Source organism: Apteryx mantelli, chromosome 2, assembly GCF_036417845.1.
Source record: "Apteryx mantelli isolate bAptMan1 chromosome 2, bAptMan1.hap1, whole genome shotgun sequence".
Classification (NCBI taxonomy): domain Eukaryota; kingdom Metazoa; phylum Chordata; class Aves; order Apterygiformes; family Apterygidae; genus Apteryx; species Apteryx mantelli.
Genome location: NC_089979.1, coordinates 77,148,467 through 77,166,389, shown reverse-complemented (window position 1 = coordinate 77,166,389; position 17,923 = coordinate 77,148,467). Strand labels below are relative to the sequence as shown.

General features: G+C 45.1%; 1 protein-coding gene across 1 annotated transcript in view; it reads right to left on the bottom strand.

Annotated features, from left to right (window-relative positions):
• The window catches only part of PARD6G (par-6 family cell polarity regulator gamma), a 67,548-nt gene extending 56,118 nt beyond the window's left edge, over nt 1-11,430 (bottom strand). The window contains exon 1 of the mRNA XM_067290922.1: nt 11,252-11,430. Coding sequence (XP_067147023.1) covers nt 11,252-11,323 — 72 coding nt within the window. The 5' untranslated portion in view covers nt 11,324-11,430. The remainder of the gene's footprint in view (nt 1-11,251) is intronic.
• Nucleotides 11,431-17,923: the final 6,493 nt, after the last annotated feature.

The following is a 17,923-nucleotide window of genomic DNA, read 5'->3' as shown; positions in this document are numbered from 1 at the left end:
GTGCCTTTGCATGATGAAGACCTTTAAGACAAGAGAGCTGGAAGGTGATTCTGCACAAAGCAGCATGAGAAGGGAAGAACAACACAGAGTCCCTTCAAAAGAGATTTAAATAGATAATGAAGATTATGTTTGTTGTTTAAAGGTTAGTATTACTGTAGTAGTAGTTTAGCTGATTAATTTACACTGTGATATACACTGGCAGCAACCATTGTCAATGGGTCTTTTCAGAGGAGGAAAAAAAATGCTTCAGCAGTGACCGTTCATTCATCATCCCTAATGAGGCTGATGGGGAATATCACAGTAATAATAGGTTTTGCATTACCACACAGCTTGGAGACTGGGTGCTCTGCATTGTATTCAGCCAGGATTTCACGATAACATACCCACCAGAAACTGCAAATTCTGAGGGCTTTTAAAAAGACAGCCACAATGACTATCTGCTTTTCTAAGCTACAAACAAAGTTTAAATTTAGTATATCACTCCAAAGAAAGAGACACAAGGACTGGTGTTTCTGTCAGCACAGTCTCTGCCAGAACAATACTGTATTACCCTGTTTGATAAACAGTTCCAACAAGCAGATTAGTTTTCCATAATGAAGTAAATTACTCTGACCTATTTATCTAATGCAAATATGCTATCTACTATTGCAGAAGTCAGAGGACTGGATGGTTGAAGGGAACTGAAAAGAATTTAGTCTGACAGAGCTAATTATGACAAAAAAACCTAAAGAGAACTGAAGGCGTTTGCTTTACAAAGAATGCACTCTGTCCCAAGATCCTCCAAAATATCAGCCAGCCACTATGCTTGCTGTCTGCAACTGTGAATAGATGACCAAAAGCATCCAAACAAAATGCTATACAGAAGCAGGAACCCTGAGCAATTTCCACGAAACAGAGGGCAAGAAAAAAATAAGGGAAAAGGCAAAGTGTTCTGATAAAAGTTGCATTAAAAAAAAAAAAAGTCATAGCTAGCTGATCAAAACTTACATAGGGTGATTCATCAAGAGTGATGAACTGCAAGCTTGGGGGGATGGAGTGGAGTGGTGGATTTTGAGATTTGTTTACCTGAAGGGATGCTATTTTGTGAAATGAAATGGAAGAGATCCTTTGCATGCAAAAGAGACCAGCTTTTTGTTTTTTGAATTTCAAATTTCAAAAAGTTTAGAAGGTAAAAAATGAAGCACTGTGTTTACGAAGTCCCATCTCTCTAGTTTATTGCTAGCTTTGAGTTTAGGCTATTGTAATAAGAGAACAAAGAGTAACATTTAGCAATAAACATGAATTACGTTAGCCACCTACTTTTCCCATGAAGTAAATACCAGGGACAGAAAGAAAAACTAACACTCTCATCCTTGCATAGACTATAGTTTCTGATTACATGTGAGATTTTCAAAAAGGGGAAGACCTGATCTGGGCTGTGTTATCAGGGAGAAGGAGCAGAGGTCAAGAAAGAGGAGGAAAGACAAAAGGTAAATGGTTTTGCGCTGGCTGACAATCTCGGACTTCAGGTCTCTGCTTCCATAGTCATGTCTACATTTTTCCATTCCCTCTTTCTCCCCCAGCAATGTCTTCCCTCCCTCACTCAGCACTCTCTTGCTCTGCTCCCAGTCTCACAGAAGGCATTTCTAGCAGCAAGATACCACTAACTAAGCAGATCTCTGCAATAAATTCTCTTTTCTTCAGCTCCGTCAGCCCTGTAACAGCTCTCTCAATCCCACTGATCAAGCAGGCTCATACTGCTCAATCCTCCGCCCATCTCTCGCCGTTTCTTCCAAGAGATGGTGACAGGAACAAGACTTACCTCTCTTCAGTTTGTTCTTCATAGGAATTCCATCACAGACAACTTTTTAGCTACCTTCTCTTTCAAACTTTTTCCCCTGCTTGGCATCATGCCGTACTCCTACCTTTCTCCCTTGTTGTCTTCTCCCCTTTCATTGCCCCCATAATACAGCCATGCTTTAACCTCTTCAGTTCTTAAGACAGTTTCCCCAAGCACCCTCCATGGTCCCTTTTCATTTTTATGCTTCTTGGACATAGTGCTCCATGTGTCTCTGCCTTTTACTTCAAGAGCAGCCTCTGTGACACCTCCAACTTCTTTCTCTAGGTGTCTGTGAGGCCTGGTCCTTAGCCGCTCCTTTTTCCTCCTCTGCATCTTCTTTGCAGAAAATTCAGTACCTGCCTCTGTCCCCATTGCTCTCAAATCAGCTTCTCTCCTTGAGATGTGCCTCCCTTGCCATCTCTTAAAGACTTACTCTTCACAGATGGTCTGCTGTCAGCTCAAGTGCAACTTGAGAAAAACTAAGCTTACACTTTTCCATGCTTCATCTGCCTGCCTTCTTGATTAATGTGACAGAACCATTATACTGCCAGCCCCTAGCATCTGTAACATCAGTACCAACCTTCATCCAAGCACTTGCATATATTCACCTGTTAGTTACCCAGATCTTTTCTGCCCAAAAATCTTAGACCTATGGACAACTTTCTGCTACTCATACACACAGCCAGACTCTTGCCTTGAATCACAGAACCACAGAATGGTTAAGGTTGGAAGGCACCTTTGGAGATCACCTAGTCCAACCCCCCTGCTCAAGCAGGGCCACCTAGAGCAGGTTGCCCAGGACTGTGTCTAGACGGCTTTTGAACATCTCCAAGGATGAAGACTCTGCAAACTCTCTGGGCAACCTGTTCCAGCACTCAGTCATCTCCACAGCTTAAAAAAAAAAGTTCTTTCTTATATTCAGACAGAATTGACTTTTGCTGTGTACTTTTCATAATCCTTCCTAAATACCTTCTCACTTCACTACCATCTATTTAAGAACATTTTCACAATAGCTATTTTCCCAGACCATTCCTCTGAATTCATCACCCCTTTCTCCCCGCCCCACCATCACCGCCTCCAGGAGCTCCTCTTTCATCAGGGTCACCAGGTTAGCTGCTTTCTCCCTCAGGATGTGCCCCAAGTGGCATAAAGTACCAGCCTTCTTCACTGCCTCAACCTCTCAAGCCCTCTCCCACCCTTGGGCAGAACTCTCAGTAAATATCTTCAAAGCCACAATACTGTTCATCAAGTAGCCCTTCAAAGCAAGGCTTTAAAAATCAATCTTTGCCTTGAGCAGATGGTCTGCCTTTCCACAGACAAATTTTTTCCTTTTCTCTCCTGTTCCCATGGTCTTTGGAGATAAGTCAGTCCGTTTACAAAGGGTATAGAGTGAGTTGGTCCTAGATTTTCAACAGAACACTCTGAGCACCACACACCACACAGCTCTAGCATGAATACAGTGCTGGACACATACATGCATGGCCTGTCACCATCAGCACAAGGCGGAAAGAAACGCTTGGCCCCTTCCCACCCAGAGGGACAAAGGACCACTGAATCAGGCAGTCTTGTCATCACTGCCAACAGCACACAAATCGACAAGCCTAGCTCACTGAAGAAAGGCAGCCCTGGACTAGAACAGGTCTCTAGCAAGAGCAAACTACTTTCTGACCATTTTCTGAGATGCATCTGTGTGATTACAAGACATGCAACCAGTCAGGGCTTTGGTTGGTTGCAAACTTAGCTAACACCCTTTAAGTTTCTGCCAGAGCCTTCATACAAACATAGGGCTTACAACAGCTGCAGAGAAGTAATCTGATGCACATACACCTAGCCAAACCTGATGGGGGACTGGAACAGCCATGTGGGGCAAGAGCAGGAGGGATGGCCCAAGGCAGGGTGGACCTGAGGCTAGCGCACCGCACCCTGCCCCAGACATTCCTGCCTCAATTAGCTTCAGGAATTTCCAATGGGAACAGGACTAGCTTCTGTACTGGGAGATTTTGCCTTCACTTAGAGGGAGGGAAGGTCTCAGAAAGTACACTCCATCTTTAACTTCTGGCCTGCATTGTAAAAGTAATTAGGTACAAGCAATCAATCTCTGGAAAAGTGTTTCTTGGTTACTAAAAGTCCAAGTTCAGCACACACAAAGCCTCTTACAAAGGAATGATAAGGGGGGGACAACTGAGGAAAGCACCATTAATTGCACCCCTGAAGAACTCCTTAGAGCTGGCTAGTCCTGCAGGCTGCCAGTCTGAGGTTAAAATACCTGTGAAGGCTCTAACAGTAGACACACCTTTCTGACTTCAGCTGTAAACAATTTTTCAACTTTAAATAGCATCTCAGCAAATTAAAGATCCACTGCTCAGTGTTCCTTAAAGGCTGGTTCAGTGTGATGAGGGACTAAAATTCAGAGGACTACTCACATAAGAAAGACTTGCTGAATGAAGTTTTAAGCAGATCAGAAATTCCTAAGTTACTAGCATAAAAGTAACTATGAAAGCAAGGGCAAGAACCTGGAGGCAGGATCAAGAATAGAAGAGCAAACTGCTGCAACACAAGGTAACAGGTTTAGTCTTCTGATCAATACATCACTGGTATATCGTTAACCATCTGGTTAACAAAGTTAATGCCTAAGCCTGTAACAGTATACTAACTTTCCTTGGGATCATTGGCAGAGGCAACATAGCTAGATTTAGCTTCAGCTAGTTTTTAGCTAGATTTTAACATATATTTTCATTAGGCAAGACCTTAAACTACATCCCTAGTGACACTATGGCCTATCCACCTCCATGCTGTGCTCTGTGGAGCCAGGTAGCTCAAAGTATGCTGTCTGGCCTTGCCTACATCTCCTACGGGCAGTGCTGCTCACATAGTCCCAGATCATGGGTAAGAGAAGACAGTTATAGCATGCTAGTGCTTACATGCAACTGTCACCTGAATAGTACTGTTGCAGAATGACTTGTCTGCACCTTTGCAGCTGACAAGTTTGACTCTCACCTGTGAAGGGCTACAAGCAGGCACATGAGGAACTACTGTGGTTCAGCTGATGTATTGTACCTCATTAAGTTGTGGTCACTTTCTCTCAAATGATCTAACCATTTAAAGTCTTAAGCCTAAGTTTAAGAGGTATGACCACTTCAAAAAGTCATCCTACGAAGATTCATAATAATAGAGGAACCAGTAGTTTAGTAGATGCCATTTAGTAAACAGTTACCAGAATCAGCGCAATACCTGTTGTCAGAACCTGAGCAAATTGGGAGGGAAAGGAACAGGAACAGGGGCAAGATGTGTGAAGTCAGACATTAATGTTTACAATCCAAAAATCTTTCCCTTGGCACATTTTGCAAAAATCCAGACTGACTGAAGTTGATCTTGCTGTGGCATACTGTCTTCATTTAAGAGGGGAAGCACTGTGGTTTTCTGAGTCCGTGCTACATTTGGTTTGCATATAATCAAATATGTTTTGAAGCTCAAAACCAGAAGTTGTCAGCTGGTTACAGTGCTTTTCACTGTGCTTATTTTAGTTGTGTTCTAGGTATGACAGTATGATCTTAACTTGGAAGAACCTGAGTATTACTTATAGACTTAAAAACAGACTTAAAGTTGTTTTAAAATTTTGTAGGTTTAAAGAGAGTGACACTTTTTCTATCAGTTTTCAAGTGTGCTACACATGAAAAACATTCCTTCTCAAACTCCAGAAGGCCTGTAAGACTTCAGGATAAGACTGAAATCATTCAGAGTACAAAAGGCTGGTGAACACAATTTTTAGACCACTCTCACTTGGTTAGCACCAGAAAGTGAAGAAACGGACCTTTAAAATCTCTTTACAAGGGACTGGTAAAAGAAAATTTGCCTTTACTGCTATTGCTACATATGGTGTTATACTTCATACCTTTCAAATATGCAATATATATTTTACATAATATATATAAATAGTAATATATTACTACTAATATACTATTATTTATATAGAGAGAATATCTAAATCAGTAGCAACATGCCACATGGACACAATATTTTGATTGTTAAGGTGTCTGTACAATAACAGCAACCTTTGGAGAAAAAGGATGGGGAAAGTCTAAAACAGCTATCTGTAAGTAACAGGTACAGGCACACATTCTCATAAGAAAAGACAACGTGAACAGGACAAACCACCAGCTGTTTTGATATTACATCAATCTAGCAATTGTTTTGGAAATGTCACACTTGCTGAAGTATTATCCGACTTATGCACTTGTCCAAGACCCAAAGATACCATTTTACCTGCATGTTACCTCAGAACACACAGCACTGTCAATCCCACATGTATTCTCTGTATGGAAGACCATATTCTATATCATGACCAATATCATGCCTCTACTCCAGACACACCAGAATGGGATTAAGTATTAAAAATCCAGTTGCAGCGTTTAGCTGAACACCAACATTTACTAGAACAAAGCAGAAATAGGATAGGAGAACAGAGCAAAAAAATATGGTTATAGTTAAGTAGATATATTTACCTCAATGGGTTTGTTTATTGTAGTAGGATGTTAGTCACATTCTTGTTAGTTTGTAAATCCATTTGTAATGCAAGAAAACAGAATGTTATTAAAAAGGGAGAAAAGTCACAATCTACCACTGAGTATCCAAAACAGCACCGAGTCAGGTAGCTGTGCTGTTATGATCCTTAGCTATTATTAAAAGTTCACATTTTTCCAAGAGGATTCAGGAACTAAATGACGAGTTCCCCCTCCCCAGATTATTTTGGGGAGAACCAAGAGTGCATCTATCCACTTTTGACAGCATAAAAATGAATTCTTACTCCTATCTAAAGCTTACAGGAAATAATGTAGTAGTGTAGAAAAATCCTTCTCTGTTGCTTTTAAGCCAGAAATGTAAAGCTGTCAGCTTTGAAGCTCAAAAACACTCTTTTACAAACAATTCAAAGAGCTACCATTTAAAAGCCTGAGGGAATCTTATACATCTACTATTCCAGAATTTCCCAGTGACTGAAAAGAAATAAATGCTTAGGCTGACAGCTACCCTTTCATTTGAAAAGCTGTACATACAACTTAGAAAAATCAAATCTCTATTTTTTACCCAGCTGCAGGAGGGTGAGAGAAGATTAGCTACATGAAGTTATAATTAGAGAGGGACTCCCACCATTAATGTAGGAATTCCTATCAAAATAGTTTTTGCTCTTCTTTAGGCTCACACTCATGCAGGGAGAGGCCTGCAACCTCTCTCTAAAGCCAGGCAGAGAAATGAAAAAAATAGGTTTGTGATCTTGTGACTATAGGCAGGATTCTAAAACAAAACAAAAACAAACACCATACACACAGAGTAAAAGTCATCTGGAAACTGGATTAAAGGTAATTTCTTGCAAAGGAGACAGATACTTCACTTGCCACCAGACTGGGGAAAGCTGAAATCAAGTGCTAGACACAAGTGACTACACAGTTGATATAAGCCAGCAAGAGAATGTGTTTTCAGATCTTGTCTGAAAAGGCTGAAACATTTATTCTGAGCTAGAGACAACACCTAGATAAAAACTGAGCATTTAATTTATCCTGTAGTGACAGACAGGAGAAGAGAAAAGGATAAGATGTAATTACAATTCAGTTTTTTCCTACAGCATGTGCCAGTTTCTAAGCAGGTTTCTCTTTCCCCTACGGCTTTCCTATCCAGCAATAAGTTCTTACATGTTTTGACTGTAGTAAGGTTGGCTTTGAGGGGAGGGACGGAGGGAGGGGAGAAGGATAGGGCCTGAAGGAAGATGACTTCTTAAAGCAGAAGACTACAGCAATTCCAACTACTGACATGTTTGAGAACAGAACATACACAGACTATAAGGAGAAACTGTTTCCCCATGAGGACAGCTAAGCAGTCAAGCAGATGCCCAGAGAGGCTGTGCAGTCTTCATCCTTGCAGATTTTCAAGACCTGACTGGGTAAAGCCCTGAGCAGCCTGGCCTGGCCCTGCGCTGCCTTGCTTCGAGCAGGAGGCTGGACAGGAAGCCCTGGAGGGCCCTTCTGGCCTGAGGCGCTCGGTGGGCTCTGCTCTAGGAGGACAAGGAGGAAAGGGAGGAGGAGAAAAAACAGACCCCTTTTTGCACTGGGTTCTGGGAACTAGAAACTTAAGCCATTAACACTGTCTGTTAGCAGAGGATGTGCATGGCACATACCAGATCATCTGAACAGATCTGGAGACCACGTATTTTGTTTATTGAGAAGAGGAGCCACAGAAGACCCAAGACCGGGTAAGATGTTCTTTATAACACCTTTCATCCAACAGTCTAATGGTTTCAAAGTGGCTGCAGTGATGAGAGATCAATCATGCTTCAACTCCGAGTCCACATGGGCTATATCAGCTACCAAGGGTTGTGCAACTTGTTCAAGTTTTAAGAAAAAGCAGAAAGGGTAAGAATCCATGAAATCTCTCGCCTATTAAAAACAAACAAACAAAAAACCCCCAGCATCCTGTTCCCTCCCCGCCACACACTTTTTTTTCTTCTTCTTCTTAAGCCTCTAACACATCAGGAATCCTAACATTTAAGGAGACTTGTGGATTGCCAGAGAAGTGTCTTACCAGTATGGTACTAAGGATCTGACAAACTCTCTCTTCCAAAAACTAAGAGCTCAAACCAATCTTCAAGAACTTTCTTTTGCAGAAAAGGAACTAAACTCGGGTACAGCTGGGCCTCTAGTAGTCTGGAATAATCTTGCTCAGTTTTCTAAGGAGTCATTTCGGAATCATGACCAATGCAGTACACCAGCTTGTTGGCTGTTTATCCTTAAGGAATCACCTGGTTATCATAACAGAGGTAGGGCTACCAAAAAAAATGTTTGGAGATTATCATCCATCTGACTCCCCACAGCTATTTTTTCAGAGCTCTTTCACATCAGACTCAATCTTCAGAGAAGGAGAAAAGCTATTTCATGCAGTTGTGTAAAAGCAGTGCTCTCTCACACTCAGCTCCTCCACTAAAAGGGATTCCACCTGCCCACGGCCTGCCACTTCCCCAGCCTTTGAAAAGCCACCTGAGAATCCCTTGATCCCCGGCCAAGAGTATGCTCCAGCTCAGACGTTGCGCTGCACCCACCTTCATGAACCTGGCAGGCTACAGCATTAGAAGATAGATGCAAAATCATGAGTTCTCAGACTCAACTTTCTAGTTTTCAGGCAGGTTTGGACAGGCCTTGTGCTTACAAAACAGAGGCAACTGGATGTTTAAAAGGCTGACTACATAAGGCTACCAAAAGCAGCATTACTGAATAGAAGGTATTTAAGTTCCCCCTCCTCCCCTCCCCAGCTCCAGATAGTCCAGATACCATTGGCCAGAGCTTCTCACTGGATCCACTTCTACAATTGAATAATTCCCTCTGAGTAAACCCGTGAGTCTTATAGACAGAAGAAAATCATCTTGCAATTTTGGTACCAACCTCTGTTCACCAACAACTTGATGCACACAAGTCACGCTAACAGTAAGCTGACAAAACAACCCACCAGAACCAGGAAATTCAACAGTTGTCCTCCCTTGACCCAAGTTGCATGTTAATGGATCATCACTGGCTGTAGGCCCTCCAAACGCTATTTAGATCTCAGCCCCTATTTTAAGTTTCCACCCTACTGAAGTAGTACTATTCTCTGTAGTAACTTCTGTGCCATTAGCAGTAACTTCCCTGAACTAAAGAAGGCCTCCAGTAAACCCCTTCCACCCACACAAGTTTATTCTCAATGGATTTCCTTTTCTCCACATGTCTGCAGTCATTCATTCACACTCACAATCTACCTAAATCACTCTGTATCTAAATGGCTACATAGGATTCACTTAAAAGATTACTACAGCTGTAAAAGAGGCGACGAGGTGCTCATTATAAGACTGCTTTTAAGTTGTTACTAATAGAACAAATGTTACTGCAATATTCAGGTAGAAGAAAGTAAGAGTATGAACTTAAAAATTCCTATCTAACTGGGGTCAAGTTTTTACTTTGAGACTTGTGTTGGGTATAAGCCAGTAACGAGAAAACAGAATCTGGAGGATTTGGGGGTCATACCGAATGTTGTGGGTGGATTACATCTTACAAGTAGTATAAACTGAACCAAAATTTTCCAGCTGCGTAATCAAGATGAAAACTTACCTGGCCTGCTGACCCCCTTCTAATATTTGAGTGCCAATGGGAGGTTAAGAAATGGGAGCTCTCAACCTACATTTCAGATGCCACCTTTGGAGGTGATTGGAGAGTCCCCTGCATGCGAGATGTCCTCCCACTGAGGCAGAGCTATAGGCTGGCTGATCTGAATGCAAATATTAACAACAGCAGAGGACAGAAATAGAGAGCGTTGAACACAGAGTACCTGACACCTCGGCTCCAGCACTGTGTAAACAGGTGATCAGTGCACGATTCCCCACAACATGCTAATGCTACTCCTTACTCTTTTCAACCTACTCACTGATCAGACCTTTTCTATTATGCGTATATAAAACAGGCTTCCAGGGAGATTTTTAAAGTTTTCCTCAAAAATCGATGTATTTTTTCTACCCAGAAGTGGTGGAAAAGATTTTGATGTGGCGCTTCAAGCAACAGCAGCCAGACCAGACATCTTGGAGAGCCCTCGCAAGACCAACCGCCAAAACAGACAACTGAAATCATCGTTTAAAAAAGCCAGGCTACCACACGCAGCCGCTTCGGCGCACGGCTGTCGCGGGGTTCCCGATCCCTTGGCTGAAAGCAAGGGCACGGGCAGGCTCGCTCCGTTACGGCGGGTAGGCGCCGCTCCCGCCGGACGCCTGGCGGGAGGGACGCCCCGGGGCGAAGCCGTCCGCAGGCCTCGCTTCCCCAACACCGCGACGCCGCCAACACCGGCCTGGCCCGTTTTCCTCCGAAGTGCCCGCGCTCGGCTGTACCAGAGGACCCGCGCCGCGACGGCGCAGACGGCCAAAGCACCTGGGGGAGGCGGGTGCCCAGCGCCGGGCAGGCGGCAGGCCGGCGGCTCCCCTCGGGGCGCGGGGGGCATGGGCGGGGGGGGGCAGGCAGGAGGGGGTTTAATGGACCGCCCAACGAGCCCGAGCACCCCGCGGGGGGCCGCGCCACGGCGGCAGGGCGGCCGCTCCCTCTCCCCTCCCCTCCCCACGCCGTTTGCCGAAAAGCCCACGACGAAATCCCCCGCTTTTCGGCTAAAGCGAAAACAATGGGCGGTTTCGAAACTGCTCCAAACAAAAAAATAAAGTCTGCGCCGAAGTCCCTGAGGCGAAACAAAAGATCGAGCTGGAGCGGCGGGCACGGGGCCCCCGGCGCCCGCCCGCGCCGATCCCGCCCGGCCCGCCCCGCCAGCCCCGCCGGCCGAGGCTGCAGTTTGGGAGCGGCGGGGCAGGGGGCTCCGCGCACGGCGGGCAGCGGCGGGGGAGCAGCGAGCCGCCGGCGGACGAGGCCGCGCCGCTCTGCTCACCTTACTCTTCACTTCCACCGCGCTGCACTCCAGGTATCGCAGAGTCTGAGACTTGTTGAAACTCCGATTCATTTTCTCGGTGCCCGCTTGCTGCTGCTGCTGCTGCTGCCGCCGCCGCCGCCGCCTTCTCCGCGCCTCGCACAGCGAGGGCTGCGAGCCCCCCGCCTCCCCCGCGGGACGCTGCCCGCCGGCGGCCCCGGCCCCCCGCGAGCGTGCCGCGCCGCGCGCGGGGCTGCGGCCACTTTGTCCCGGCGCGCCAATGAGAGCGACCGCTCCGCTGGGCTCGCGCTCCGGCTCCCAACAGCCGCGCGACCCCAGCGGGCGGCCCGGCGGCCAGGCACCGCCCCAACCGCCCCGCCCCGCGCTCCAACGGCCCCGCCCTTCGCCCATTCGCCCCGCCCCTATCCCCGCCTTTCGCCCCCCCCCCGCCCCATCATGGCCGGGTCAGCGGCCGCAGGCATTTCGGCAGACGTGACCCCGTGCGAGGTCCGCGCTGCCCTCACCCCGCGCAGCCAGTATATCGGCGGCCTGATGTCTTCGGCGGGCGCCGCCGCTGCCTCGCCTCGCCCCGCCCGCGGAGGCGCGGGCCCTTGTGCGGGACAGAGCCTGCTGCCCCTGCACAGCATGGCCAGCGCTGCTGCCCCTCATGCTGCGGTTATGGTTATCGCTGTTTTGAGACCCGGGATCGCAGATTCGGGAGCGAGGCTCCCCTTGCATCCTCCCTGAGATAAATCGGTGCACAGCCTCCCTCTGCTAGCGGTGCCGGTTAATCAGGCAGGTCACCCATCTGAGAGTCTCTAAGGAACTGTTTTCATTTAATCTCCTGCTGTGGACCGTCACCGTCCTTGAAGGTCTTTTTCCTTCAGTCAGTGTCTTCGAGTCATTGGCAGCAGTATTTTGCCCTAGCTAGTCCTGCCCAAAAGTCAGTGGTGCTGTAAGGCAGCTGAGGACGAGACACAGACCTGTGCGCCCAGTTCGCTGTTGCTCAACAACTCCTACAATCATTTATGCACCTCAAAAAGGAGCGTAAAGCCCCAGCAGACCTGACTTTTGGTGTCATCCGAAATGCACAGATCAATCTGCAACGCAATGGCTTCACTCGCCAGCCATGCTGGTGTGGCTCAGCTCCCGACCTGCTGCGCTGCAGCGTCCTGGGGGCGCTTGGGGCTGCACGTGGCGTCCAGGGAGCTGCCGCAGCCAGACCCTGAAATCCAGCAACTGGAGCCATATGGTTTAGTGGTTCAACATCTGGAGCAGTGAGGCAACCCTGTTCCTTAAAGGCCCCTGCCGAGCGTTGCACGGTGCAAAAATGGTATTCGTTGCCGTCGCCCATTGGGGTGAACTTAATCAGCAGCTGAAGCACTGGTCTACTCATGTAGCCTGGTCATGTAGGAGAAAGAGAAGAGGAGGCCAGGCGGAGGAGCGTACTCCTGTGCTCTTACCTATTGCAGGCAGGGCGACATGGTTTAAATCAAAATCACAGCCACAAAGGAGGAATGATTGGTACTAATTTTGGTTTAGATTTTTTGCTTTGTTTTTTCCTGAGGGAAAAGTCTGTTCTCAACAGTTAGTAATCGATAAGTAATTTAATTTGTAGTCTTTGCGCTAAATTTGGTACTTTCTTCTGGCATCTGTGATGCTCATTTGAGAAGTACAGATCAAATTCATTTGGACTTTTTATTTTACTTTTCTTTCAGAAAATGTAAATGCTTCATTACCATCTCTTTTATATTAAAAAAGACTTTTAAAACTAATAATGCTTACCTAGCTGTGTGTAACCAGGAGGAGAATTCAATTAAAATGTACAAAAAAGAACTATTTTTTGGTGATATAAAAGTTGCTAAACCGTGCTGGTTACATACAGAATAAAGATACATTTTTCCAAGCACAAGTCAGAGGTTGATTCACTAGTCGAGCTCAGGGGACTTCTGCTCTCCCTTCCTTGTCAGCAGCAGCCATCCAAGGTCCTGTTCATATTACCACCAGCACAGAAATACACAATCCTCTTTTTCCCATCTACTCTGTCCTTAAAGCTAATACATTTGTTAAGCACACAAATTACTGTATTTCAGGAATGGAACTAATGTCATTTCCTGTTCTTGTATACTACAGGATTTTAGAAATAGTAGATCACTGTCTCTCACTGTGCTTTTTAGTCACAGGTTAGAGGAGCTGCTTTTCTGCTCTTCAGTTTTTGCCTGCTTTTCCAACTTTGAATTCAACACTCACCACAGTAAACAAGGTGAATACACTGATACGAGGAAATATGCTCTTTATACCTACAAAGAGGCTATCGCTACTAAAGGTTCTTTTCAAAGTACTTTAACAAAATTTGGTTTCTGCTGCTTTTTCTGGGTTTATTAGTTTGTCTCTTAAAAAATTCCATCTGCAGGCCTGAATACCATATTTTAAATGATTTTTTTTCAGATTTTAATATATGTTGTCACAATTTCAAGTGTAATGATGTACAGACTTCTAAAATAAAAATGTGGTTTATTTAAATGTCATACCATTTGAGTTAAATATCCATTATTTTGTAAATTAAAATAAGCAATTTTTTCCCACTCTGATCAGGGGAATGATCAGTTTCTGTATAGGTCACTGCTTAGGCTAAAACAGGCATGAACATGGATAGAAGGCCTGAGTATGAATATCTGATTGTATATTTAAATTCATGGAAAAATACAACAATATTATGTAAATACATAGAATTTGTTGTATATGAATGTTTCTCAGTCAAGCTTCACAGAATCCAGTCCATTTTTATGCGTTTGCTAAGATACAATTTTTTAAAAATGTTTCCAAATTACTTTTAGATTTAATCTCCTTTCTGCAGAGCAGAGCTGGGAAACATGATTAAGGCAGCTTCAGAAAACTTGTTCTGCTGTTGTCTACTCTTCACATGTCTGTGCTGTACCTTAATGAGCAGTGACTTCATCTCCATAGACCAGCAAGGAACCAAAAAATGCTTGTTCTCAGACTACCCTGGCTCCACGGTGCACCAGGTGCTGCAGCTCCTACCAGCTGCTTCCCCTTCAAACTCTTACCATATTTTCAATATGAAGAATTTTCAATAATGAAGAAGGTTTTAATTTAACTGCTTTTACTCAGACACCTTTCAGCTCTTTTCTCATCATCTGCCAAGGGCACCACATTCCTTTAATAACTTCTTTAAGTCTTCATCTGTTTTGGTAATCCATAATTAGTTTTCCTGTTTCTCACCTGCAGAGCTAAAATCAGCATTTCTTCCATGGTAGCTGTGTCCCAGCCCTTGCTGTCATGGCTGGAGTGGGGTGGGCTCAGCGCTCACGCATCCCCAGCCCAGCCCCTTAGCCCCTTTCTGCCCCCACCACAGCCACCAAATGCCCTCATTACTTGCCCTAAGTACAGCAGGGATGCTGCAGCCCAGGGACCCTATCAGGCCATATATTTAAAAATAGATATTCAGATACTCCTGTTTTAAAAGCATTTTATTTGCTGAAGGAATGAAAGGTGCTGCGCTCTATGCCTGATGCACTCCCACAATGCTGTTTTCATCAAGCAAGGGCTTACTCTGACTAGCTGCATGCCTCATTAACACTAACAACAGTCGCCTACATGTTCTGAGAGGTGAAAAATACCCCGGACTCACATGCAAGGATTTATTTTTTCCCTCTGCACTGAATTTGCAAGACTTACAAATGGTAAGTCCGAACGGCTTGGGGGAGCTGCTGCAATGATGGACTGGTTTTGATTTCTTTAAATGTAAAACGAAATGAAGCATGGCACAAAGCAGAGAAGAGCAAGGATGATGACTGTCGTTTGGTACGTAGTGAGCAGTGTTCCTGTCGCATGGATAATGGTTTCTACTTAATCAGCTGCAGAGAACAACGCCAGGAAACACCGATTGCCCTAGTGCAGGAGACGACTCAACGGCGAGCAGAACGAGTAATGCCACCAGCCACAGGAGGAGTGGGCACACCGGGAGAGGAGACTAGCCGCCCCAGGGTTTTTTCCACTGTCCCTTCCCTTATGCTGAAAAATCTTCTTTCTCTTTCCTTTTAAGGGCTTTCACCTTCAGGCCTTCCAGAGCTGCATGTTAATTTACTAGGAAAAAGAGCAAGGAGTTTGGTCTCAAGGGGTGGGGAAACCCGAGGCTTCTTTACTACCAGGAAGATGAAGCATCAAGGAAACCTCTCGCCTGACTTAGCTATAAGGTAGTCCCAAGACGAGAGGTCAGATCTACAGCTGAGGGAATGGCACCTGCTGAATTGTACCACAGAGCTCATGAGTGAAAACGGAGATGAACACTCGCTATTACGGCTTCCAGCATTTCTTGAGAGAACGGCTCTGTGCTGCCGAGGTCCTTCGCTTTGCTTTGCTTTGCAAGGTGAAATACTGCTGGAGAGAACCAGGCAATAAAAGGATGCCAGGAGCAGTATAATTTAGAGCTCGATTTCTTTGTGTTTTACAACAACGCCTGCTGGGGAAGGAGCAGTGTCTGTGCTCCCAGGCGAGGGCTGTGCGAGCCAGCCCCGTGTGTGTGCGGCACCCGGCTGGTGGGGGCAGGCGGGGGTCCCAGCAAAGTGGGAGGCAGGCATCCTGGCCTCGGTGGATTTACATGCCCCTTTGACTTATCTGGTGGATATTATATAACTGGTTATGTATTTACAGTTATTAGCATGCAAATAATTCAAGAACAAAGGGAGCTGGGATGCCATGGTCCCAGCAGCTAATCTCCAAACATCATTCAACAGAGACTAGAAATGGGTTATCAGACTGATTGTCCTCTTTCCAAGTTGCCTGTAAGTGGGGTTAAATGCAACAGCACTTTGCAAGCATGGCAAAGGTTGATTAGCAGAGGCGTGTTTGGAGGAAGGAGGAGGGAGGAGAGGAAATTGTGCTCCTAATTCTGCCCCCAAAGAATGCTCTGACTATGTAAATCACCAGGGATAAGGCATTACTCACAAAAGACTATGCAAATATTCAGAATACACTTGTTCTGTTGAATTTCATGATTTTTGCTCCCTTTCAAAGAACCTTGAATATTCCATTGCTTTAATTCTTGGTTTTCCTTTCTTGATTAACAAAAATATATAAGAAAAACCAGTAATGTCTCCCAAGTGTCATTCATTTCGAGCAGGCAAATAGATCTTATCCTCTGTAGGTTGTCCAGAAGTAGATCCTTCTACTTCCATGTGGGATAAAAATCTTGCTTAAAATGTAAATTCTTGTCATTGGAATCAACACAAGCATTAAGTAGGGTAGCATATGCACCTCAGTAGTGTTGCAAGAAAGTGTAACAGAGACTAATTCAAAAAAAAAAGAAGAAAAAGAAAGTATGGGTTTGGGGAAGAAGAGCATTTCACACATTGCTAGTATGAATTTTGAACATGCAATGGCTGTTCAGAAGCACTGAATTAATTTTCAGAAAGCTCTTCAGGTTTGTAGTTGAAAGGTGCTGTATAGACAGAAGTTAACTCATGATGTCAGAACGATGACTGCAAATGCTTTGAAATATAATTGACTTAAAAAAAGCACTAGTGATGACAGGCTTGGTGTGTGGGAGCTTCTGGCTGATTCTCTTCCCCCCTCGAGATGCAGCTGGCCTTCACTTTGTCCCTCTATGGATGGTCCTAGTTCTAGGGTAAATTGAATCATAACTGTAAGTTTGCAAGTGCAGGATCCATTTTCTAATCAGTTCAGTACTATCAAATGATTTATGCAGTTGACATCATCTCTATCTTCCCATGCATCTTTGCTGTATGAAACTGTGACTTAAGTTAGAATGTGTTACTAAAATACAGACAATGACAGTGGAGTTACTTGTTTGCAGTAATTGCTGAGTTTTCTTATGGACTTAAACTGAACAGATCTTCATTAAATTAATGAAATGCAAAGCAAATTAGTACTGTTAATTTTTAATTTTAATGTCAGTATGAGAAAGCTACTATCATGAAGATATAATCATGCCTTTCTTCTTTCTGTGGTCCAAGTGCTTATCTAACTTGGTAGGTGAACACAGAAAACTGCCTGTGGCAAATCTGTCATTCTTTTTGATTACAAACTGGGTTTATTCTCTTCACAGAATCACAGAATCACAGAATGGCTGAGGTTGGAAAGGACCTCTGGAGATCATCTAGTCCAACCCCCCTGCTCAAGCAGGGTCACCTAGAGCACATTGCACAGGATTGCATCCAGGCGCCTTTTGAATGTCTCCAGAGAAGGAGACTCCACAACCTCTCTGGGCAACCTGGTCCAGTGCTCTGTCACCCTCACAGTGAAGAAGTTTTTCCTCATGTTCAGATGGAATTGTCTGTGTTTCAGTTTGTGCCCGTTGCCTCGCGTCCTGTTGCTGGGCACCACTGAAAAGAGTCTGGTCCCATCCTCTCGACACCCTCCCTTCAGATACTTGTACACGTTGATAAGATCTCCTCTCAGCCTTCTCTTCTCCAAGCTAAACAGGTCCAGCTCTCTCAGTCTTTCCTCATAAGAGAGATGCTCCAGTCCCCTAATCATCTTTGTGGCCCTTCGCTGGACTTGCTCCAGTAGTGCCACATCCCTCCTGTACTGGGGAGCCCAGAACTGGACACAGTACTCCAGATGTGGCCTCCCCAGGGCTGAGTAGAGGGGGACGATCACCTCTCTCAACCTGCTGGCAATGTTCTTCCTGATGCAGCCCAGGACACCATT